This window comes from Poromitra crassiceps (genome assembly GCF_964638095.1).
Source record: "Poromitra crassiceps genome assembly, chromosome: 8".
NCBI lineage: Eukaryota > Metazoa > Chordata > Actinopteri > Beryciformes > Melamphaidae > Poromitra > Poromitra crassiceps.
This window is the reverse complement of record NC_139629.1, coordinates 11498208-11523363: the sequence shown is the minus strand read 5'-3', so window position 1 is coordinate 11523363 and position 25156 is coordinate 11498208. Positions and strand designations below refer to the sequence as shown.

Genomic DNA, 25156 nt, shown 5'->3' with positions numbered 1-25156 from the left:
TGCTGCTTAACGCTGATTGGCTGCCGTAACCCCGGAGTATTTATTCATTCTTGCATCGGGGGGAAACGCAGTTGTGTTGTTTGTGTTTTCATCCTGTCTAACGTTACAGCTGTGTGCTGCTTGTTTCTTGACAGTGAAGATCTCTCTTCTCAAGCTCGCTGCACCCCGCCCACATCTATCAGGCCGACACAGCTGCTGCCAATTGTGCACAAAATAGTCTCTCCCTCTCTCCGAGCTCTGAGTATGAACACCTCGGCCCGAGGGCGGAGTGCGCTCCCGGTTTGCGGAGCGATTTAAACACAGCGACAGAGCGATTCCAAAGGGTTGAATCGAGCGACAGGGAGAAAAATAAATATCTTGGTGTGAACACAGCTTTACAGCTTTGATCTTGTACATCTCATGCATGCTCCATTCTGAACACTTCCGAGAGCACCAACTCTTTCCTCTCTTTCTTTGTGGCTTTAGACCCAAGCCTGGCCCTGCCTGGCTCCAACCACCGACTATCTCCTGATGCTTCAGCTGGCTGATAAGCCTGGTCGACTGCTTGTTCAGGCCTTCACTTGTGCCCTGTCCGAACTGGGGCCTTGGCATTCTGTACGGACACTAACGATGTCAAAATATAAGCAATGCCATTGCGCAGCAAATAGAGCGGATCAATTTGGGCCTCAAGATGGCGGCCACAGCAAAAACATTCTGTGACTGAAACCCATGTATACGTGCATCCGAATGAGGCACTTGGATTGGGAGAACATCACCAGCCCAGATTAGTAGCAGAGACAATGGGAGTCGGGGTCAGGATCTGAGGAGAGAAGACCTCTGTGGCTTTTGACTACAATCTGTGGCAAGCAGGACGTCCAACAGAAAGAGGACAGAGGGATCAGATGACAACATGCATAGTAATGACATGCAGCCTGTTAGCATGCACTTCATGTCATAGTGCTGATCTGTGGGGAGCATATTGGGATGGGTGGGACATGTTTGGCTTGGTATGTAGTGAGAGAGCAGAGAGCAGAGAGTGGCAAGAAGTAGGGTTCGACCGATAGGGATTTTTGAAAGCTAATGCAGATAGCAGTGGTGTTGTCGAGTCGCTATATCTCGAGTCTGAGTTGAGAGACCCCGGTGTTCGAGTGCGAGTCCAAGTCATCAAAGAAGAGTCTGAGTCGAGTGCACATTATCTGAGTCCGGAATTACTGAACATGAGCGTGAATCCGCATGTAGGTGGAACACACGTGCCTGGCCTTGCATGAAATTGAATAATGTCACAGTATTAATATAGCTATCTATATCTTATGCCAAATTATTAGGGCCTATTACAAACAAAAAAAACTGCCTTTATTAATGAACAAATCCGAGTCCGAGTCTCCAGCTTCCGAAACAGAATGCATGAACGCTCGAGTCAGTTCAGGTTAATCCTACAATAAATATGGAATCAAACAAACGGCATCATATCAGAAGTGGACGGCACAGCTGACTGATATCCAAGTTTTAATAAAAGACTCATATCGGCCCCTTAGATCGGTCCAGAGCGTGTATAAACAGTAGAAGAGTCGCGACATCTCCGTTCACTCCAATGGACCCGTTTTTTACTCTCAAGAGTTCCAGGAAGTAAGGTCCTGGATTAAGCAGCACTGTCGAGTTGCAGCAAAATGGACAGTTTGTGTTGTACTTTCAAAGTTTTTTTTTTTAAATCAAATTGTACATGATCAGCTTTATTTTAGCATTCAAAAGTAGCGCGAGACCCCTTCCTGGCTGTTCATTGGCTAATGAGTCTTGCATTTTGGCCACTCTCTCTCTAAACTGCTCTGGATCGGTCTAACCCTAGAAAGAAGAAAGAGGACGGAGAGAAAGAAGAAAGAGAAAAGAAGAAGCCAATGTGCAGTGTGTGTACCTTATTGTGTACCTTATTGTGTGGATGCACATGGTGTGTGTGTGTGTGTGTGTGTGTGTGTGTGTGTGTGTGTGTGTGTGTGTGTGTGTGTGTGTGTGTGTGTGTGTGTGTGTGTGTGCGTTCGTGCACGGGTGTGCGTTCATGTGTGTTTGTGTGTGTGTGTGTGTGTGTGTGTGTGTGTGTGTGCAGTCCTACCTGAGGTGGACTGTCTGTTCCTGCGGGGGGAGCGGGTGAGGCGTTGGTAGGGGTCGGCGGCTCCGTACAGATCCAGGGTCGACACACACAACAGGATGCTTTTCTGCAGGTAGTCCACCACCGCCAGGCCGTTACAGTTCCCGAAGGCCAAACTGCACACACGCACACGCACGCAGACACACACACACACACGCACACGCACACACACACAGACACGCACACGCACACACACACAGACACACACACACACACACACACACACACACACACACACAGACACAGCAAAGAGTCACATGCAGAAACACACAGAGACATTTGTATTCACATAGTGTTGGTCAGTTGAGAGGTAGAGAGGGAGATTTATACTTTTAGTAGATTTTATTATGTGTGTATTATATGTATTTGGTGCCCTTTGTTTTTTCTGTCTGTCAGCAGGAATTTTGATGAAACATCATGGAACGGTGTAGCATGAACCAAGGAAGAAGCCGCTACGTTTTAGAGCGGCTCCGGATCCCACTCACCAACAAGCTTTTGGCGGAGGTCTGCGCTCTCCGAGTGCCCTCCTACTTACTGTATTTGCATTTCTTTCACCAGGTTAGCCCCATTGGGATGAAAGGTGTGACGGTTGCATTTTTAAACATTGCGAAATTAATTGTATTAATGTCTGTCTGATCCTACAGTATCTGTTATAGATGTTTTTATACAACAGAGCCAATTATTGTTTGGAAAGTGAACAAAAGGTGATGTTTAAAACCCTATTCAAGCTGTGTGTCCTTTACAGGAGTGAAGCAATTACCCCCCTCTGCACTGCACTAGGAGCTTTTTAAAAAGGGCTATGCAATTATTGGAGTGAAGTATTCACAGCAAAACCGTGCAAATGGCCTTGAAACACTCTGTTGATCGTCTGCATCGTCTGTCATCACACCTTTCACTAACACTCCACTGTTATTCATCATCACTGCCTTTGTGTGCATTTGCTCTCCTTAAAGTTGTTTAGTGATGACAGTATTTGAAAATTATCAACGTTTTTTGAAAAGTTCTTTCCAAATTGATATCCTTCTGCTGTGTGTGTGTGTGTGTGTGTGTGTGTGTGTGTGTGTGTGTGTGTGTGTTTGTGTGTGTGTGTGTGTGTGTGTGTGTGTGTGTTGTGTGTGTGTGTGTGTGTGTGTGTGTGTGTGTGTGTGTGTGTGTGTGTGTGTGTGTGTGTGTGTGTGTGTGTGTGTGTGTGTGTGTGTAAAAAGCTTTAGAAATAAATCGGACATGGCCTTTTATGCCCAGCAGTTACAATGACTTCTGAGGGGAACATAAAGGGATATTAATCTAAAATAGAGTAACCTCAATTCCAAGACGTGACTCTAATATCATTCAGTGGTCATTGGTCAAGTAGTTCCAATCAAATGAATGGAAATATGGCTGACACTGTATGGCTGACACTGTATGGCTTACACTGTATGGCTGACACTGTATGGCTTACACTGAGCTGCAGGTAAGCTGGAAACATGCTCCAACGTCAGCCTCGACCTGGTTACCGACATCAGCTTGATGAGAGGTCGCGGGGAAGTCCCCAGAAAAATGAGTAACTTGTGTATTTAAATTACTAGAATTTAGCCCAAGGAGAGAGAATGTAGCGCATATACTTGGTAATAGCTTTCACTCTCTCCTGTTATCTCCACATCTACATTATAATATACGTGCGCTGTTCACGTCAGGTGCGTTGAGTCACATTTTTGGGGAGCTGCATGCTACTGTCGATGAAAAGAGGATCTCACCCCCCCTAATAGAGACGCCGCGGTTTCACTGTAGATCCAAAACAGCAGTGAGTAAGTGCTCCGTCCAGAGAAAACGGATCAACACCAACAATCTTTTGACTGTCTCTTCCCTTGAGTGTGCTGTGTGCAGTTTAGAGTCGACATGTGCATCATTTGTGGATATTTGTCGGTTCAAATAGGAAAACGTACTGCACATTCAATGTAGCTCCATTTACTGTAGGTTCTTTTAATCATCAAGTTCACCAACGTTTTTAGTGTGAATAGCCTACTTTTTAAAATGCCCTTTTTTTTCTTTTTTTTTCGTTAAGATTTTTTGCCACTGGTCTGTGATTTGTTTGTTTGTTTCTTTATTGGGTGTATGTATGCACTGGTCCATGGCACGAACATGACAGATATACAGCAGACAGGTCCAGGAGGTGACTTACAGGCCATAAGCGGAGTTGATGTCCAGACTGGTGATCTGTTGAGGAGGTTCTCTATCCACCCACAGCAACTGGATCACCAGTTCTGCTTGGTACCCTGGAGGCATCCGCGCTGCACGGTCCTTCACCCTGGGCCACACAAGAACAGAGAGAGAGAGAGAGAGAGAGAGAGAGAGAGAGAGAGAGAGAGAGAGAGACCTTTACTTAAGTTGTGCATAGGAGTCAGTTGGATATAGATACTTCAAAGAGTAGAATTGAAGCTCTGGTGCTTTTTTGACGACTATTACAGTGCTGCCGCCATTTTGGCCTGGGGGGATGGAGGAATGCCAATGGGACAACAGCCCAGAACCATGACAGCCAATCAGAAGAGTCTCGTTCAGGCCAAAATGGTGGATTTGCTGTGCGCTAATGTTGCAATGGAACAACCTATTACCCATTGGTTTTTATTCTTTGGATAATTTGCAGAACAATCTCGTATCAAACACAGCACCATCACAGAGGCCCATTGGAGAGTAGGCCATGCACAAATAATACAGTATCTGAATACTGTATACTGTAGCCTACAACAACCAGGCTAGAAAACCTAAAAAAGATTTGGGGGTAATGTACTGTATTTGGTTAAGACTCAGCACTAGAGTAAATGACTCTTTACGTGGATATTTGCTGCAGTGAAACTACAGTGTGTGTATGGATGGAAAGGCCTTACTTGAGGCAGGGGATGCTGTCTTTGACACCGTCTGGGGTGCCGCTGCTGGGGCTGGCTGGGTGTGGGTGCTGGGGTGACTGGGTCCCTGGCTCTGAGAAGCAGGGATTGTTTTCAGTCTCTGACGGAGAGATGGGGTCCTCTGACTCACACTGCAGACGCACCTCTAGCGACTGCGGATGACACAGATAGAGAAATGTGGATTATAGTTAGCATTGTGCAGATATGAAATGCTAAAACGGTCAACAACTTCCATTATGTCACATTTCTTAAATGCTGGGTATCTAGTTTTAGAATGAATCTCCTCTTACTATATAGCCTACTGTAAAAAGTAGGCTCTGTTTCACTAAAAATGTCACCATACTGTATGTTATTTTTGAAACTTGAAACACCAAATTACAGTGGAATCACGGTTATAGTGATCAACCGCTTATACTGATCAAAAAGCTTGGTGCCAAATCTTTCCTATACACATGCTGTTTGAATAATTTGCTTATAGTGATCAATACTCCGTTTATAGTGATCATTTTGGGCATTCTCATACCTGAGAACAATGGAAACGAGCATAGAAATTTAGGTTGGGGCGGCTTTAGCTCAGGAGGTAGAGCGGGTCGGCCAATGACGCAATGACTTGGGCAAGACACTTAACCCTCCTTGCTCCCGATGGTGTGTAGGCACCCTGCGTGATAGCCTGCCGCCATTGGTGTATGAATGGGTGAATGTAGACTACCTACTGATTGTAAAGCGCTTTGGATAAAAGCGCTATATAAATGCAGACCATTTGACCATTTAGGTTGTGAGGTCACAATGACCTTGAAGTTTGACCTTTGACCACCAAAATCTAATCAGTTCATCCTTGAGTCCGAGTGGACGTTTGAGGCAAATTCAAAGAAATTCTGTCAAGACGTTCCTGAGAAAACCCGTTAACGAACATCGGACGGACAACCCGAAAACATAAAGCGGAGGCATAAACAATGTTTAAAACTACAGTAATTCTATTTGTTTTTTTTTACTTATACAAACAGATACTACCGTGAATATGGTAGTATGTATGTATGAATATGTATGAATATGTACATGAAGTATGTATTCATGTAATAATTATCTAAATGTCAATTAGATGGTGATCTGCATGAGAAATAAAGAAAAAGAAAAAAATAACTGTTATAATGATCATCCGCTTATAGTGATCAATTTGACCTGTCCCAAAGTGATCACTATAAGGAGTGCACTTGTAGCAGGAGTCCCATCCCACTCACCACTATCTCAGTGTTGGCTTCGTATTTGCTGAAGCGATACAGGATGATGTGGGCGGAGATGCCAACCACACAGAAGATGCGACTTTGAGGGCACCAGCTGACCATCTGGACGGCGTAGGGGTCTTCCTCCACCAGCTCGGCAGCCCGGCCCTCACCTTGCTTGGGCTTCTCAAACACCTTGGATGTCTTGAGCTTGTACAACATCTGGAGTGTGACTAGTTGGAGAGGCAGAGAGGTCCAGCAGACAGTCAAATGTAGTTTTAAGTTGGGACCCAAAATGGGTACAGATTGGAGGTTACAAGCATTTCTCTGAGGTAGATCTACTGATGCAGTAAAAAGTTAATTGACTGATTTAAACTGCAATGTGGAGTGTGAAGAAGTCACAGCTTTCCAGAGCGCTAGCACTGAACAGCTTGAGTGTTTTTGGTGATTTGTACATTTTGAACCAGTAGCGTTACCTCAAATTGAATTGAACTTTTGGAGTTTTTTGGTGCGCTGCATCCACTTTGCTAGTATTGCAAGGGAATCAATGTAATCCATGCAAGGCAACACATGCTGTATCCATTTCAATTTGATTTATTTTATGATTTATCGCTCTACTTGTCAATTTGATATGTTGAGAGAAACAGTTATTTTGTAATTGGTGTGTGTGTGTGTGTGTGTGTGTGTGTGTGTGTGTGTGTGTGTGTGTGTGCGCGCGTGCGTGTGTTTGTGTGTGTGTGCGTGCGTGCGCGTACGAACAATCACTGATTTACTACTTGGGAAAGAGAACCGTGTTGACTCAATCCTTCCTCCAGAATCGCTTACAGCACCTTTAATATGCAAAACAAGTAGCCTAACTACCAAGCCAAGCTGAAAAGTGTAGCAGCGTGCCTCAACAAACACCCGCAGGCAGACACAGCATCTGCAGTCTGCTGTTTGCTTCCAGACAAGCAGCACAGCACCTCCAGCTTTCAACAGCACTGTCATGTCTGCTCCAGCTCGAGTTTTCACGAACGACTCGTTCAACAAAGCAGTATCTACAGCAAGTACAGTAGGTACGGTAAGCCCCGAGGGGAAAAACACAAGTCAGAACACTCAGAACTACATAACCGCTCAAAACAGACTAGTGTGTTATACTAACGCAAAATGCATTATTTACTCAGGGGGGGAAATGCCTACCAACATTATCGTCCTCAAAGAGATAATAGTTATTTTGCTCCCTAAAAAGAGTTTGAAAGCGAGATATCTTTGTGCAGGTATTCATAGTATTCAGTTACATCATGACACGGCCATCTTGGTAGGACAATAACAGGTGATTGTAATCAAATCACAGGTGATTCCAATCAAGTGACAAAAACAGCCAATGAGCTGTGTGTATTGTAAAGCGCCATATTGGGTAGGAAATGCCCGTGACATGAATGGAATACTAATGAATAGTGCGATAGATTGATTTGGCCTAGAATGCTGAGACGATGGAGCAGACAGTACAAAGTCGGCAGTACACGACTACTCAACGTGTATCACTCGGCTCGCTCAGTTACATTACAGAAAGATGGGAGTGGACTTACTTGCAGACGCGTCCCAAAACTTAATGGATCCGTCAGCATGTCTGAACAAAGAGAAAGAAAGAGAACATGTGTTTTCTACATTTTCTACCCTATGCCTCTGTAATAGATCAATACAGCACTTAGCCTTTCTCATGCTTTAACACCGCAGTCTTCCAGCTGTGAAATGGAAGTTAGACAGCAACAGCGGGAGCTATCTTGAAGCCATCTCGGAAGCTGTCACAGCCTGTTTGTTTTCAAGTGTTCTACTGTACAGGAACATTGAGTAGTTGAAGAAAAGCTTCTGTTTGTCAGCTCAGTCCTTGTGGATTCTAGTATCTGAAGAATGAATGTGAATCCCTAATCTTCCCCATCACAATGGAGCTACTATGAGGCAAGCATCTCAGCGTTTTATTTCATTTGATAAAAGCTTCTGTGTAACAGAAAAAAAAGACATGATGTTTTCAAAAGACTGCCAGCGATGAGCTGTGAGAGTTACCTAGATGAGCTGTGAGAGTTACCTAGATGAGCTGTGAGAGTTACCTAGATGAGCTGTGAGAGTTACCTAGATGAGCTGTGAGAGTTACCCAGATGAGCTGTGAGAGTTACCTAGATGAGCTGTGAGAGTTACCTAGATGAGCTGTGAGAGTTACCTAGATGAGCTGTGAGAGTTACCTAGATGAGCTGTGAGAGTTACCCAGATGAGCTGTGAGAGTTACCTAGATGAGCTGTGAGAGTTACCTAGATGAGCTGTGAGAGTTACCTAGATGAGCTGTGAGAGTTACCTAGATGAGCTGTGAGAGTTACCTAGATGAGCTGTGAGAGTTACCCAGATGAGCTGTGAGAGTTACCCAGATGAGCTGTGAGAGTTACCCAGATGAGCTGTGAGAGTTACCTAGATGAGCTGTGAGAGTTACCTAGATGAGCTGTGAGAGTTACCTAGATGAGCTGTGAGAGTTACCTAGATGAGCTGTGAGAGTTACCTAGATGAGCTGTGAGAGTTACCTAGATGCTAGTCTCGCTGGCCAGCCTCCTCTCCCTTCCTTTCGAGGAGTCTGGCGCCGCAGGTCTCCATAGTGGGATCGCGATGGGCGGCGCTTAGCGGCAGTGTCCTTGGAAACAATCTAACTTGCCATTTTCAGCATGTAGCAACGAGCTAGCATGTAGGTTTCGGCCGTTAGCTTGCTAGCTAGTTAGCGTTGTTGTTTTCACTGCGGCGGGAGGGGACTATTTACAGCGACACACGAGCAGGCATCGGGCAGCGACTGGAACAGTCGCTCCAATGGGAGAGCAGCTGTAGAGCAGGGGTTTCCGTGCAGCCAGACATGGAAGGGAGGGGAGGTTGGCCAGCGAGACTCGGACATAGGTGAAATCTTGTACTCCTTCTGACAACAGCTACTTTATATACATGTTCTTGTCACCCCTCCTGCTACACTGCTGCCTCTACCTGCTGGCTTCTTCACCCCTCCTGCTACACTGCTGTCTCTACCTGCTGGCTTCTTCACCCCTCCTGCTACACTGCTGTCTCTACCTGCTGGCTTCTTCACCCCTCCTGCTACACTGCTGTCTCTACCTGCTGGCTTCTTCACCCCCCCTGGCTCTCAAGCAAAAGGATCTATGTCTCGAGGTCAAATCAAGCCGCATTGAAACACAAGTGCAAATCCATCCAAGCTGGGTGCTGCTCATGAACGCTGACAGAACCTGACAAGGCAGCGATGTGAAACATGCTGTTTTTTCTAGTGGCATTATGAAAGATTAAAGGGACAGCTCACCCTAAAATCCAAAATACATATTTTTCCTCTCTCACCTGTAATGCTATTTATCCATCTATACCTTGTTGTGAGCAGTTTCATGGAGGAACTATTTTCTTTTGACCAAACTACAGCCGCTAGCTGCTAGCTAGTTCCTATATGAGACTGCAAAAGAAAATAGTTCCTGCATGAAACTGCTCACAACAAAGTCTGTGCATTATTTTGAGTAAGGGGGTCAGAATTTCTGGAAAGAGACATTGCTGTTGAGTTTTTGTATTTCTTTGGCACTTTGAGCACCACAAGCCGAGTGCCATTCAGTTCCATTGTATTGGAGAGAAGGCAGAAACTCTGCGGCCCATATCTCCAAAACTCAGGCAACTAACACAAAACGATATAGATGATAAATAGCACTACAGGTGAGAGGGAATATATGTATTTTGGATTTTAGGGTGAGCTGTTCCTTTAAGAAGTCAACACACTTAAGGCAGTCTATGAGTATTTCTCCCATGCCTCGTCGGTTTGCCCTCGAGTTCTCGCCTGCTTCGCAAAGCTCGCAGACGCAGCTCGGCCGCTGCGCGACCTCGCCCGCTTCGTGCATGCGCAGTGGAGCAATTATTGTGTGCCGAGCGGAGACTGCCGCCCAATTATATTTGTAAGAGGTGCTTAGAATGCTTTCAGTTTTTCTGGACATTGGAGTTACACAGGTCATTTGTTTATTGGACTCTATCTACAGAAGGCAGATTCCACTGTGTTTACGGATGGAGAGAGTGATGGGAGAGACTTACCCTGTGATGATGATCTCTGGGAAGGTCTGGGAGCCTAACGTCCAGGTCCCTCCACTGATCGGCCACTCCTGACATGGTTACAGTGTTGATCATTTTCATTCCAAACACTACATATTATTCATAGTGGAAAATTGTTGCTTCAGAAGTTCACACCAGCAATCATTTTGTGACAATATCTAATTTTTGGAATGAAAGTGCATGATGATTACAGTCATAATAATAGTGTTAACCTTGAAACCCTGAAACAAAATGATATTTGTTTCTCACAAGTGATACCATTAAAGTATGGTTACTAGTTATGAGGCAACAGGCATAATCTCACACTCGGTCACACCCTTTCGGTAGCAAACCACAGCATAAATTAAAATATAATTTGGACTGTATTACTGCACTCAGCAATACAGGTGCTCCCATTGTTAACAGTTAGCTATGAGCAACTCACTGAGATGACATAGCTAGAAATCAGAAAAGAGTCACTTGTACAGCTCTTGTAAAATGGTGAAACATATGAAGGGGATCAGGTTTCCACTTCTGTCTATAAGGAAGGTGTGCTACTCCCTTTCCTACCTTTTGGCTGTAGCCGGTCTTCTTGTGTTTGGCTCCTATGGAATACAGGATGGGAATAATGTCGGGAGGACACTCTGCAAAATAGGCTGTGCAGGTGACTGGAGACTCATGGATGTCCATGGGGTAAGGGTTCTCAAAGATAGGGAAGCTGCAAGAGAAACACATGGTGGAGCTCATGCCAGGGAGTTTCAGGCCATCAGAAACCACATTTGATCAGAAACTCACAAACAAATGGGAAACGAGTTTGAGATCTCTTGGTTTAAGACACACTTTGAAAACTGAATTGTTACTGCATGACTATAAGGAATACTTCAAGAATACATGTGTTGCATTTGTAGCGTTCATATGGGTTTTTATGGAAACACCAGAAAAGAGTAAAGGGCTGAGGTGGAATTACTAGGAGATGTGGGAAACAGACATGATGCAAGGATGCTATACACAGACACTCTCTCAAATTTGGATTTTGTTTTTTATTTGCATAAAATCAAGTCAACGTCATTGATCTAACATTTTAAAAAGTAAGTAAAAATAAAAAAGTAAATGTAATGCTTGCGTGCGTGCGTGCGTGCATGTGTGTGTGTGTGTGTGTGTGTGTGTGTGTCCATGACCCATACTTGCTCTGTGTCAGATCCACGACGATGAAGTCCTTCTCCAAAAGCACCACCACTGCATAAGGCTCCTGGACCTCTGTAAGATACGAACCCATACTGAGGAGGAGAATGCTAACTCCACAATTGTATCTCCAATCAGGGAGAATGCCATGGTAGAAGACACAGAGATACCAATTTCTCCACTGACTGTAGCCTCAGCAGACCAGAATGCAATGCAGCTACAAGAGATGCTAACTTTTTAGTAAGCGGCTGAAATCATAGATGCACATCCCAATATTTACCAGTTAGTTGTCAGCTAGCTATAATTGACAGTATATGCAGAAATGCCCACCTAGGCTATGATTGAAAGAAACAAGTTCACACCCCTTTTCTGGGCGTTTGGAAAAAAGAAGTGTGTGTTGGCAAAGACCACCTCCTCATCTTCCTTCAACCTGTTATTAGGTGACATGGAAAAAGCAACACTTCTGACGTCAAACGACGACCAGGCTAAGGCAATAATTGCTGGTTCTAATCAGCAGGTGTTTGGCTCAGTCGCGTCTAGCCTCCCACACAAATCTATTTAGCTTTCATGTCATTTCATCCGTCTATCTAAATCAACAGCTTCCGGCACTCACTCTATGAGAGCAGTATCTTTTACCTCATGAGTCACGGAAGTCAACACTCAAAGTGTTCCATACCCAACTACTTGGTCAGCCTACAATCATAAACAACAATAAATATGCGTGTGATAATTTTGTGTGTGTGTGCTTGCGTGCGTGTGTCTGTCGTGAAAAGGAAATTGGAAAATAGATTGAATGTGTAATTACATGTTAGACAGATAGCTGTGATGAGGGTGAGCATTTATGTGTATGTGAAAGAGAGAGAGAGAGAGAGAGAGATAGAGAGAGAATAAGCAAGCTCCCAAAAGATATGTCTTTTTCCGGTGCTATCTCCAACTGCGAGACACGGAGCAATTTAAATCCTGTCAAAGTGATAATTAGCAGCTCTGTATACGTCAGCAACAGAGCTGAGAGAGAGAGAGAGAGAGAGAGAGAGAGAGGGGTGGGGGGGGCAGTTAAACATCTCCAGTGATATTATTGGTTGGAATTATGTTCATTATATTTTCCACAAATGAATAGTAAAGTAATGAGTTTTGATACAAATTAAAATGATTTGTTGTTTATTTTTTGCTTATTTTTTACTGGGTATACATTAGGACGGAAAATTACCAATCAATGTGAAAAATGATTTTTTTCATTTAATTTTTACTTTTAAAGTTTAACATCTTACTTTAAAAAGGAATGGAATAGACATAACACTAAGGGGATGTGACAATGACAGTCAATGTTCATCGGTGTATATAGACAAAAATACAAAAACATGTCCTCTGGTAACATGGAACTGAGTCTTGTACCTGCTGATCTGTAGGCATTTATACATTTGTAGTTTGTTTCAAAATTCCAATTTTCCATCATATTTCAATTCATACAAACAACACAATGTTTAGCACCTCTACCAATTTGTCTCTACCAACTACTGTACCACTGTAGAAACCACACCAAACTGAATCCAGAAAATATGTAACACTGGTTTGATATCCTGTCCGCATCACTCACCGTTGTTGTATGGGGTCTCGCAGAGTACCATGAACTCTACGATGGGGTGGTCCATCTCCAGCACGGTGATGGCCTTGCCGTGCATGATGGTCAGGGTGGGCCGCCGCCCTGCCTTGTCGTACGACAGCCCCCCCGAGAAGATGACAAACGGCTCACTGCTGTGGAGGGAGAACAGGGCTTTAGCAAAGGATGGTTCACAATGGGTTGAATTGAGTGAGTAAGTGAGTGAGTGAGTGAATATAAATAGTATATTATATTGCATAATGGTAGCTAATAAAAGTTTATTTTTGACTATAGTGGTCCTGACAGAACTGGATGTGTGAGATCATATGCAAAATAAATCAGCATTGTTTTCTCGGTGAAGTTCTCCTTTGAGACTTCAAAGGATTTCAGAAAATCTGGGTCTGAAACCTTTGCACATGCTCTGAACAAAATGGATACTGTCAAAGAAATAGCATTTGTATTTGTAAACCATGAAAATAGTAGATGAGCTGAGCTCCGAACATGATGGCTCTCTGAGCTCCATTCGCTTGGCCTGATATTGCATGTGAATTGTGAACTGTAAACGGGATGAACAATGGGTTTGATTGATGAATAGATGTAATCATGGTGATGTGGAACTTAAAACTGGGAGACTAGTGGGAGATTGATTGAGTTTGATTGGAGAGTTTGACAGTTTAAAGCAGTTTACCTGTTCCTAGACGTCTTGTACTCCACTTTGAGGATGGGTTTACACGACTCCTTCCTCCCATCCTTCTGTATCTTACCTGAATTATAAGAAAAGGCAGAATAATAGACATTTCAGTCAAATCAGTATTTGTTCTCGAGGCCATTTAAGGGCTTTCCTGCTCTACTGAAAAGGAATATACACACTTTTTAGCATGTAAGCTGTGTGATCAACATCCCCTTGTGTGACAAAAAAAGACTGGTTTCACCTCTGCGTGGTGGTTATTAATTCCATTTGCTGAAACTTAATAAGCACATATGTTTGTTTACATGTCACCTCAAAAGCTCAGCAGAGCAACACGGCACGTGCTCAGTGGTTTGTGCCGGCTCACAACGAGAAGGTTGTGGGTTCGAATCCCCACTCCGGTCCTCTTTGTGTGGAGTTTGCATGTTCTTCCCGTGTTTGCGTGGGCTTCCTCCGAATGTTCCGGTTAACTCCCAGTCTAAAGATATGCTGCGTTTGTGCAGTATCGTAATGTATATATAATCTAATAAAATGTGTAGTATGTGGTAACCTATGCTGTGTGTACAGTAGCTATAGGATGTACGACTGTGATGATGCCATTTAAAAGCTCCTTGAGACTTTCAAACTATTTGGGACCAGTTTCTGGCCTACCTTGACGAGGTTAGGGGTGATGGGTGACTCGCCGGGCCGGTCTTTCTCCCTCGTTTTTTTTTTCTTTTTTTGGTTTGTTTTTCTGTGTTCTAAAAAATTTTAATTGCTAAATAAAATGTATATAAAAGAAAAAAAGCTCCTTGAGACATGCTTGTGATAAGGGGCTATAAACAAAAACATAACTGAAACATAATACATATTCAACAGACAGAGATTAAACTGCTACCAGTGGTTAGTTGATGAAAATGCTTATTTGCTAAAAACATTACAGTAGTTTGACTTCTGTGTTCTATAAATCTCAGGAGGACTTATTTCAAGCGATTCCTTTTATTCAGCACAACTACCTCATGATTCAATGGACCAATGCACTTTCCTCTACAGCTGCAACCACACTGTAAGTCATAATAATGTAGCGTATCAGCATTACACATACAGGGGTGAGCATTGGTAGTGTCTCAACTACAGATAGGAACTGATGTGTGGGAGTGTTGTATTGGGGAACACTATGCTGTGGGGATACTTCCGGGAGAGACTGGGCATGCGCGTCAGTCTCCACACACTGCTAGAAGGGAAGGCTGCTAGCTACGAGCGTGACAACCGCTGAGAGTTGTAATATAACTAACTGAGAATAAAGAACCTTGTACCAACAAGAAGCCTCTGCCTCATGAGTTACCAGGAATGTTACACTGGTGTCAGAAGTTTAAATGGTGAATATTGCCTCCAGATTCGGCGAAATGGTTAACAAGTTCCTGAAGAAAGAGCGCAAACGACTCAATAGAGAGGCGGGAAAGGCAAGAGCCGGGGCAGGCTACCAGGCGTCCGAGGAGGAAGATGTCTGGGTGGACGCAGCCGCTACCACAGAGAGCCAAGCGGGAAAAACAGCAGAAAGCCTGGGGTTGGTGAAAGTGAAATCCGAAGCAGACAGCGCTATCACCGTAGCCATGGAAGCTATCCCGCGACTCAAGGGAGCTAGCAGGCAAGCTAGCGAGGCGGGAGAAGGAGCGGAGGAACCGGGGCCGGTGAGGGTGAAGATCGAGCGGGTTGACATTGCCGCTGTAGCCATGGAGGCTGTGCCACAGCCCAGCGGAGCTAGCCTGCGGGCCGAGGACAAAGACGGGACACAGGTCGAGGCGACAAAGGACGGCGGGCGGCGAGGAAGAAAGGAAGTCAACCCGCCAAAATTCAACGGTAAAGGCGAGTGGGAGCCATATTGCACAATGTTTAACGTAGCAGCGGACATGAATGGCTGGTCGAGGGAAGAGAGAGCCAGTCACTTGGTGATGTCGCTCGAGGGCGAAGCTATAACATGTGTGGCAGCAATGGCAGACACAAAAGACTTAGACATTGTGATGGCGGCCCTGAGGAGGCGGTTCGGACGATGCAAAGAGGAAGGCATCATGGTCGCGGAACTGTGTAACAGGCGCAGACGACCAGGGGAGCCGCTGCGAGCGCTGGCTACAGACATTGAGATCCTCAGCCGGCGTGTGTACAGCCGGTTGCCGCCAGAAGCACTAGACGAGCTAGCACGAAATTACTTCATCCAGGCTATCGCGCCGCAAGGGCTAAGAGAGCAAGTAATGTTGCAACGGCCAAAGACACTAGAAATGGCGCTGGAGCTGGCGCTCGAAAGAGAGACAGTAGAGGGCTGGGCCATGAACAGCGAAGAGGGGAGAGCTGCCCCCGTGGCGAGAATGGCAGCAGAAAGCCCGATACAAGAAGAGCCAGCGTGGAAGACGGCGTTGACAGAGCAAGGCAACAGGGTGAAAGAACTGTCCGAGTCAGTACAACAGCTGACAGAACAACTGCTCCGCAGAGCGACCCTGCAGTCCAACCCCGCTCGGCAGCCCACACAGCGGAACAACAGCTGGGCCAGAGGGAACATCATCTGCTGGGGTTGTGGACGCCCCGGGCATCGGGAAGCAGACTGCCGCCGGAGAGCGTGGAGCCAGGGAAACGGCACAGGGCCCGTCCAGATGGGGCGAGACGGGTCTACGATGCCACAGTCCCCGTAGCCACGTCATCGCAGGAAGGAGCCCACCGACAGCAACGGGGAGGTGGGGCTCCGCCGGGCCCCGAAGTAGACGACATCGCCGGAGCTGTCAACATGCAGAGCGGGCCGCGCGCGATGAACGGCTGCCATGTTCCAGTCTACCTACAGGGGAGATACTGCGCCGCCCTGGTGGACACGGGGTATACGGCAACGCTGGTGAACGTCAACATGATGCCCGAGGGGACGCGCCTGGAGCGGCTAAGAACAGTATCCGGTGAGTTGATGCCAATGAGGGGGAGGGGACACGTAATGATAACAGTGGGGGGACAGACAGTGGACTTTCCGGTGTGGGTGGTAGAAATGACGGGGCCCTGCATCCTGGGGGAAGACTACTTAATGCTAAACAAATGCACAGTAGACCTAAGAAAAAGCACATTGACATTTGCAGGGGGGCCAGTAGTCCAGATGGGCCACCCTCCCACCGTTCCAGGAGAGAGAGCTAATGTGAATAACGTCACTGTATATCGCGTCACCGTAGAGCATGAGCCCCACCCAGCAGATCAAGCCCCTCCACAAAGCCCCGCCCCTAGCCCACCTCCAAACACTTGCCCTCAGCCAGCGCAACAGGCAGAGGGGGAGAGAGAGAGGTTAGAGATGCTCAGGGGATTGCACCAACGCCAGAGGGAAGGATTAGAACCCCAGCAGAGCGATGAACTGTGGAAAGTACTAGAGGAATATAAAGACATTTTCGCCATGTCGGATGATGAGCTAGGCTGTACCCACCTGGTGGAACATGAAATAGACACTGAGGGGGCGCGACCCGTCAGGTCATATCCCCGTCGGGTCCCCGCAGCGAGGAGAGAGATAGCGAACGAAGCTGTAGAGAACATGCTGCGGGCGGGGATCATTGAGCCATCAGACAGCCCGTGGGCGTCAGGGGTAGTGCTGGTGAGGAAGAAGAATAGCCCCAAAATGCGATTTTGTGTAGACTATAGGGGGCTGAACAAAGTGACAAAAAAAGACGCATACCCGATGCCCATCATCGAGGAACTGTTAGACGCCGCGGGAGAGTCATCCTTGTTCTCATCCCTAGACCTCCGTAGCGGGTACTGGCAGGTGCCCCTCCGCGACGATGCCAAACAAAAGACCGCCTTCCGCACAGAGAAGGGGCTGTGGCAGTTTCGAGTACTCAGTTTCGGGCTGTGCAATGCACCAGCAACGTTCGAGAGGTTAATGGAGAAACTGCTGGGAGACATTCCCCGATCCGAATGCGTCGTGTATTTAGATGACATCTTGACACACGGGGGCACGTTCCAGGCAGCAGTGGGGGCGTTACGAAAAGTCCTGCAGAAGATAGCAGAGGCGGGTCTAAAGTTACACCCAGACAAGTGCCACTTCCTGAAGAGGAAGGTGGAGTTCTTAGGGCATGGCATCGGCGCGGGGGGCATTCGCACCCTGGAAGAGAAGACACAGGCGGTCAGGGAGTGGCCCACCCCCAGAAACAAAGGCGAACTCGAGAGCTTCGTAGGGCTAGCCGCATACTACAGGAAATTCGTAAACGGGTTTTCTAAAATAGCGGAAGCGCTGTTCAGGCTAAAAGAGAAGAACGCAGACTTCCACTGGACGACAGAATGCCACCTAGCCTTTAAAGCCCTCAAGAAAGCGCTGACCGAGTCCCCGGTGCTTAGAGCACCAGACCCCGCCCTGCCGTTCCTACTAGACACTGATGCCAGCAACGGGGGTATGGGGGCCGTGCTGTCCCAGGCGGGGCCGGACGGGGAGCGGGTGGTGGCGTACTACAGCAAAACTTTCGATAAAGCAGAACGTAACTACTGCGTCACCCGCCGGGAGCTCCTCGCCGTAGTAGAAGCACTAAGACACTTTAGATATTACCTCCTGGGACAGCCGCGGTTCACCATACGGACCGACCACTCGGCGCTGCAGTGGCTGTGGTCCTTCCGAGAGCCGGAGGGACAAGTGTGCCGCTGGTTAGAGAAAATGGCAGACTACAACTTCACGATAGAGCACAGGGCAGGGGCACGCCACGTCAACGCAGACGCCCTGTCACGACGACCCTGCGCAGAGAGAGGGTGTACGTACTGCGAAAAGAGAGAAGGAAGAGAGAGAGAGCTCCAAGAGGAAGCTAGGATCTGCCCTAACCACACGGGGGATGGACCAGTGTGCAAAACACTGCGGATGGCAGAGGCAGCAGATTGGAGGGGCCACCAAGAAAACGACAGGGAGCTGTCGCCGGTACTGCAATGGGTAGAAGAGGGCCAGAAGCCGCCCTGGGAAGAGGTGGCAGGGGCCACCGACACAACCAAAGGGCTGTGGGCAGGGTTCGACACCCTGAGATTGAGTAGCGGAGTGCTGATGAAGTCCTGGATGGAGCCAGCGACAGGAGAACCTAAGTGGCGGAAAGTAGTGCCGACGACACTGAGGGAGGAGGTGTGCAGGAGCTGCCATGGAACTGTAGGGGCTGGGCACTTTGGGGTAAGCAAAACCCTCCGTCGCATCAGACAAGGCTTTTATTGGGGGAGGATGGGGAGAGACGTACAGGACTTCTGTCGACGCTGCGACCTCTGCGCAGCGTACAAAGGGCCGTTAGACCAGTCTCGCGCCCCGCTCCAACAGCTAGCAGCAGGAGCCCCCATGGAGAGGGTAGCAGTAGATGTGATGGGACCTTTCCCACGCTCAGACAGTGGAAATCGATACGTCCTGGTCGCCATGGACTATTTCACAAAATGGCCAGAGGCGTACGCACTGCCCGACCAGGAGGCGGGGACGGTGGTCGACGCACTAGTAACCGGCATGTTCAGTAGGTTCGGAGCACCAGAGACCCTACACAGTGACCAAGGGAGAAACTTTGAGTCACGAGTGTTCGCCACCATGTGCGAGAAACTGAACATTAAAAAGACACGGACCACAGCATTGCACCCTCAGAGCGATGGCCTTGTAGAAAGATTCAATCGAACGCTGAAAAAGCAGTTGGCCATCCTCACGGAGGAGCACCAGAAGGACTGGGACACGCACCTGCCTCTCATCCTCATGGCCTACAGATCTGCCACCCACGAGTCCACCTCCTGCACACCAGCTCTGCTCATGTTAGGTCGAGAACTGCGGACACCAGCAGAAATGGCGTTCGGCAAGCCACCAGATGCACTGGACGCTCCCCCGGGGCGAGAGTACGCCAGGAGGCTACAAGATCGCTTAGAGTCCGCTCACAACTTCGCTCGGGACCAGCTAGAGAAAGCAGGCATGAGACAAAAAAGGAACTATGATGTGAGAGCAAAGGGAAACCATTTCCAGGGGGGGGAGTTGGTCTGGGTGTACACACCCCGGAGAAAAAAAGGGCGTAGCCCTAAACTGGACTGTCACTGGACAGGCCCATGCAGGGTCATGGAGAGAATGGGGGAGGTGGTGTACCGAGTGCAGATGCCACTTGGTGGCAAGAAAGTACTCCACCGAGACAGGTTGGCCCCATACCAGGGGGGGTGCACCTTTCCCCCAGATCTCGGCCGCTCGGCGGTTTCACCTAGACAGGCTGAAAGAGGGACTCTCTTTCCACAGAGAGGGGCGTCCGGCTATGACCGGGCGGGCCCCACTCAGAGACTTGAAGGCCCAGAGACACTGCAGGCGGGATCAGCCCCGCAGGCAGATTCACAGAGACTAACACGGCCACGGAGAGAGCAAAGGGCTCCAGGACGTTTTAACAACTTTGAGTTGTATAAAAAAAAAAAAAAAAAAAAAAAAAAAAGAGAGGAGATGGTGGTTGGAAATGTTGAAATGTTGTAACAGAAAGTAAAGGATGTGCATGACATGAGATATTGTGGGGGAGGAGATGTGGGAAAGTCTGAGATTGCAACATAAAATGTGGTTGGAAAGAAAAAAAACAAAGAAGTTGTTAAAAAAAAGATGTTGGGTGTGTTTGGTACAAGGGGGTGTGTGATGTGGTATCAACGTGGGCGTTGACCTTATTGTTGGGCGGGGAGTATGTAGCGTATCAGCATTACACATACAGGGGTGAGCATTGGTAGTGTCTCAACTACAGATAGGAACTGATGTGTGGGAGTGTTGTATTGGGGAACACTATGCTGTGGGGATACTTCCGGGAGAGACTGGGCATGCGCGTCAGTCTCCACACACTGCTAGAAGGGAAGGCTGCTAGCTACGAGCGTGACAACCGCTGAGAGTTGTAATATAACTAACTGAGAATAAAGAACCTTGTACCAACAAGAAGCCTCTGCCTCATGAGTTACCAGGAATGTTACAATAAGTACACATAATAATAAAACAAATATACTTGATTTATATAGTACTGTTCAAATCGAGTTACAAAGTGCTTTACAACAATAGAAATCATTTAAAAAGTCCATGAAAAACACGAGATACTTAACGGATAAGTTTGTCCTAGCCTAGTATAATACTTTAGTCATCCTTCAACCTAACAACCAACAGAATGTGGAAGCCAAGTTGTCAGTACCTGTGTGTGTACACACACACACACACACACACACACACACACACACACACACACACACACACACACACACACACACACACACACACACACACACACACACACACACACACACACACACACACAGTTTGGCAAATAAATTGTCTGCCTCCAATTAACTGTCTGATTACTAGTGGACTAGGTGGTGTGGCTGGTCCAAGTAAGGTCCTGGTGGATGTTGACACGTAGGTACTTGAAGCTGTCCACTCTTTCTACCTCTGTGCCGTAGATGGGGGTTTCGCTGGCCAGCCTCCCCTCCCTTCCGTGAGAGTCGTCTGGCTGCACGGAAACAGGCAACAGCCCTCCCCTGCTCTACAGCTGCTCCCCATTGGAGCGACTGTTTCAGTCGCTGCCGGATGTCCGCTGCCGACTTATTACAAGCTGTCATTGGCTCCAACCATGTCAATCAGAGCGGCTTCCCTCCCTCCTCCCTGTGTGTCGCTGTAAATAGTGCCCTGCCGCCTCAGTGAAAACAACAACGCTAACTAGCTAGCAAGCTAATGGCAGAAACCTACACGCTAGCTCATTGCTACATGCTGAAAATGGCAAATTGGATTGTTGGAAACTATTTTCCAAGGGCACTGCCGCCAAGCGCCGCCCATCACTATGGAGACCTGCGCCGGCAGACTCATCTCACGGTAGGGAGGGGAGGCTGGCCAGTGAGACTACGTAGATGGTGACCGGGCGGTGGGTCACACACACACCCCCCCCCCCCCCCCCCCTCCTTGGTCTTGGCCACATTCAGGGAGAGATGGTTGTCCTGGCACCATTGTTCCAGGACAGCCACCTGTAGGCTGTCTCATCACCGTTGGAGATCAGCCCCCCAGTTCACATTCTTATTATAGGATATAGGATGTGCACTGGGATTCCAACTCTTCTTGTCAGGGACATTCCAGGCAGCTATCAAAGTTAGTGCATTAAACAGTCCTTTCTCCACACCGTGCCTTTGATTTGATGTCTGTGGGCTGGGTTTTACCTCATGAGCATTAATGGCCTGGGTGGTTCTGAATGAAGGCAGGAACAGAAATACTGAATCATGAGTATATATTTTACTCTTCTATCTTTCATTTGTCTGCCTTTGTGCACATTAAGATATTAAGATAGTGTGTGTATGTCAGTTTTACTGAATGCAAACATTACTGTATTACTGTATGTAATGTTTTTTTATTTAAAAAAAAATTGTTTTATCCCATTTTCCCCCAGTTGTACTTGGCCAATCCCCCCTGCTGTCCCGGTCCTTGCTCCACCCGCTGTGCCGATCTGGGAAAAGTTGTAGGCTAGCACATGCTTCCTCCGATACATGTGCAGTCGCCAGCCGCTTCTTTTCACCTGACAGCGAGGGGTTTCACCGGCACATGTGGGAGGATCACGCTATTACCCCAAGTTCCGCCCCCCCCCGAACAGGTGCCCCTGCCGACCAGAAGAGACACTAGTGCATCGACCAGGACTCATACCCCACTGGCTTCCCACCCACAGACACGGGCCAATTGTTTCTGTAGTCTGACCAAGCCGGAAGCATCGCTGCCCGGGAATTGAACTGGGGTCTCGCAGTGGTAGGCGAGTGCTTTTATCTCTACACTACCCAGACGTATTACATGACTGTATTATATGTTGTGGATCTCTTGTTGTTGCTTGCTGACACTGTGAGGACTAATAGGGTCTGTTTTCTATTTGCTCCCAGAATAATACTAAAGTATTATTATACTGTTGTTTTGCTGCAAACTGCGACACTGTCGTCTTGTGGGAGTCAGTGAATGATGGTTTATTAAGAAACAAAACCAGCAGCGCGGCTGACACAGCGCTGTCGTGTGTGTCTGTCTGCACACCGTGCGTCTGTCTGCACGCTGTGCGGCTGAGTAATAAACAATAATGACTGCATTTCCCCTCACTGCTCAAATCAAACTAACGCTGATTTGTGTTCACTCACATTGTGGATTATTCATCACCGCCTGTGAACACGGCAGAAGCTGCATTCATCTAAAAACAGAGCCGCAGCTCCGCCTGCTTTTGGCCCGTGATCGGCAAGCTGCGCGATCACTGGACAGGCGATCTGTCAATCACCCCCTTTTCTATCATCTATTTTACTCTTAACGGGCGAGTTATATAAAAAATATAAAAAATGACCCCCCTACAGTTGTAGCCTAACTACCCTAACCCCCAGGTGAAATTAGCTATATAGACCAAAACCGTGTTTCGCCCCTAACTGGAAAGATGTTTAATCCTGTTACAAAGTCGGGCATTTTAACATGAGGGGAATGCCGACTTACTGCCCCCAACACCTAGTGGCCATTCGAGGAACTACAGCTTTTCAATTCACTTCCGTATCATCAGAGGGAAGCCGGGCGGGTTGGCCACTGGTCACCACAGACACCAAGTTCATAAATGCAGCAATACTGAAAATGCACAGGCTTCTATCAATGGGCCATAGGCTCAATCACCATTGTGTTAACTCACTATCAGATAGATAGTGACTTAACAGACATTATTCACATGCAAATCTTTGAGATTATCACATCAGAATCAAAAGTAATTTTCTGATATTAAATGTAAGTATTGAAATAAAAGTACAAGTAAATGTTAATAAAAAAAAAAATCACAGCGGTTGGCAAACAACGTTATGGTGCATTACTGCCACCAACTGGGATGGAGTGTGAATCGTGATTTCTTGCAAGCGCACCAATTGACCAAACCTGCTTGCTTACAGGCAATTTCTTCAGATTTTACTTTGTAACTAAGATGCTTAGGTAAAATGTAACGGAGTAAAAGTATACATTTTATTTAGGAAATAGAGTAGAGTAAATGTGAAAGAAAGTTGACAGAAATATAAAATACTCAAGTAAAGTACAGATCCCCAAATACTTACAATAAGTACTGGTACAAAGTATTATTACTTTGTTACATTACACCACTGGTTTTGTGGCTTCACCCTGTTAACGTGCAGATAGCCTGTGGCTTAGCTAACTCTCTCCTCAGCACCATTTTCAATGGAGATCAACGTTTACAGTGGCCACCGCCGCTCACCGTCAGAGGGGGACTGTGTACGCTGTCATTCATGGGGGACATATTTTTCTCTTGTCTGTCCTTTCATGGCCTGAGATTCACCCCGATCTCTTCACAGCCTCCCGCCACTCTCCCCCTGTGAGTAATACCCAATATGTGACAAATGTCTGGCACTGCAGCCAGTTGGCATTGAGCCGCGTCTTCTTTTAGCCTATTGCCCTATTTCCCTGGCACTTATCACCCACGTCCTTCCGCCCTGCCCTCCGCTGTGGGGACGCTGCCTGAGATCACAGCAGACAGTGGGGGATCTTTCATCAGGCAAGCTGCTGAGTTCAGGAGGCTCTGCCGACACGCAGTCCACTCCATCATTGGGAGAGGGAAGAAAAGAGGGGCGGTTAAGGGGGAAGAGGGAGCGTGGCGTGGTGACATCATTCAACCAATCCGGTGCTACAGTATTCAAATAGCAGTCTGACTTGATGCGACTGGCTTTCGCAGATTTACGTTGTCTTGCATCGTAAAATGTACACACAACGCTTTGGATTTGGTTAACACGCACTTGGTGACCAGTTGGATTTATTAGGGAATGCCAGCCTTTGCCTGGTGAGCCAAAAGTGTCAGACACTGGTACAGGTAAAGACTGGGGTCACACATTACAGTACCTAGGTTTTAACGCCACTCCACCCCCGCAATCTCACAAAAAACACCCCACACAAACGTTAGGCTACTAAAACAAACGGGATGCGATGGGAAAAAAATCTGTCTACAGTATGCCTGTACTTTTTCTCATTCACTATAGTCAGTCTGCATTCTGACTTGTGTCCCACATACAGTAGATAACCAGCACAACATTAGGTCAATCATACAATACACATTTGAGCAAACAAACCACATCATATCAGAAGTGAATGACACCTGGTTTTTAATAATAGGATGATGTCGGCCCTGACTAGGGATGTTCATCAATAATCGATAATCGATAATTGATCGTTGAGGAATGAATTCGATCACGTGGAATTTTTATAGATTATTGTTGTTGGTTTGTTTTTGTTTTTTTTGCGGACTAGGTTTGGGTGGAATTCGTTCCTCCTCGCCCCACTCCACTCCAACAGCCGACTAACGTGAGGTGGAGCTTCATATAGTCTCTAGTTTTCTGGCTGGGCGTGAGCCTTTGTGCCAACAAAACTGTTTTAAACATGGGGAATTCACACCGGCATGCGCCGGGGGCACAAACAAA

At 47.0% G+C, this 25156-nt stretch overlaps 1 protein-coding gene across 1 annotated transcript in view; it reads right to left on the bottom strand.

The window, feature by feature from the left end:
* Positions 1 to 25156, bottom strand: part of stxbp5l (syntaxin binding protein 5L) — a gene marked incomplete at both ends in the record, with an annotated part of 240189 nt that overhangs the window by 63811 nt on the left and 151222 nt on the right. Inside the window, 10 exons of the mRNA XM_083641646.1 lie at positions 2084 to 2235; positions 4278 to 4403; positions 4981 to 5150; positions 6237 to 6451; positions 7787 to 7827; positions 10299 to 10366; positions 10866 to 11013; positions 11480 to 11552; positions 13072 to 13229; positions 13763 to 13838. Of these exons, the coding sequence (XP_083497772.1) occupies positions 2084 to 2235; positions 4278 to 4403; positions 4981 to 5150; positions 6237 to 6451; positions 7787 to 7827; positions 10299 to 10366; positions 10866 to 11013; positions 11480 to 11552; positions 13072 to 13229; positions 13763 to 13838 (1227 nt within the window). The remainder of the gene's footprint in view (positions 1 to 2083; positions 2236 to 4277; positions 4404 to 4980; positions 5151 to 6236; positions 6452 to 7786; positions 7828 to 10298; positions 10367 to 10865; positions 11014 to 11479; positions 11553 to 13071; positions 13230 to 13762; positions 13839 to 25156) is intronic.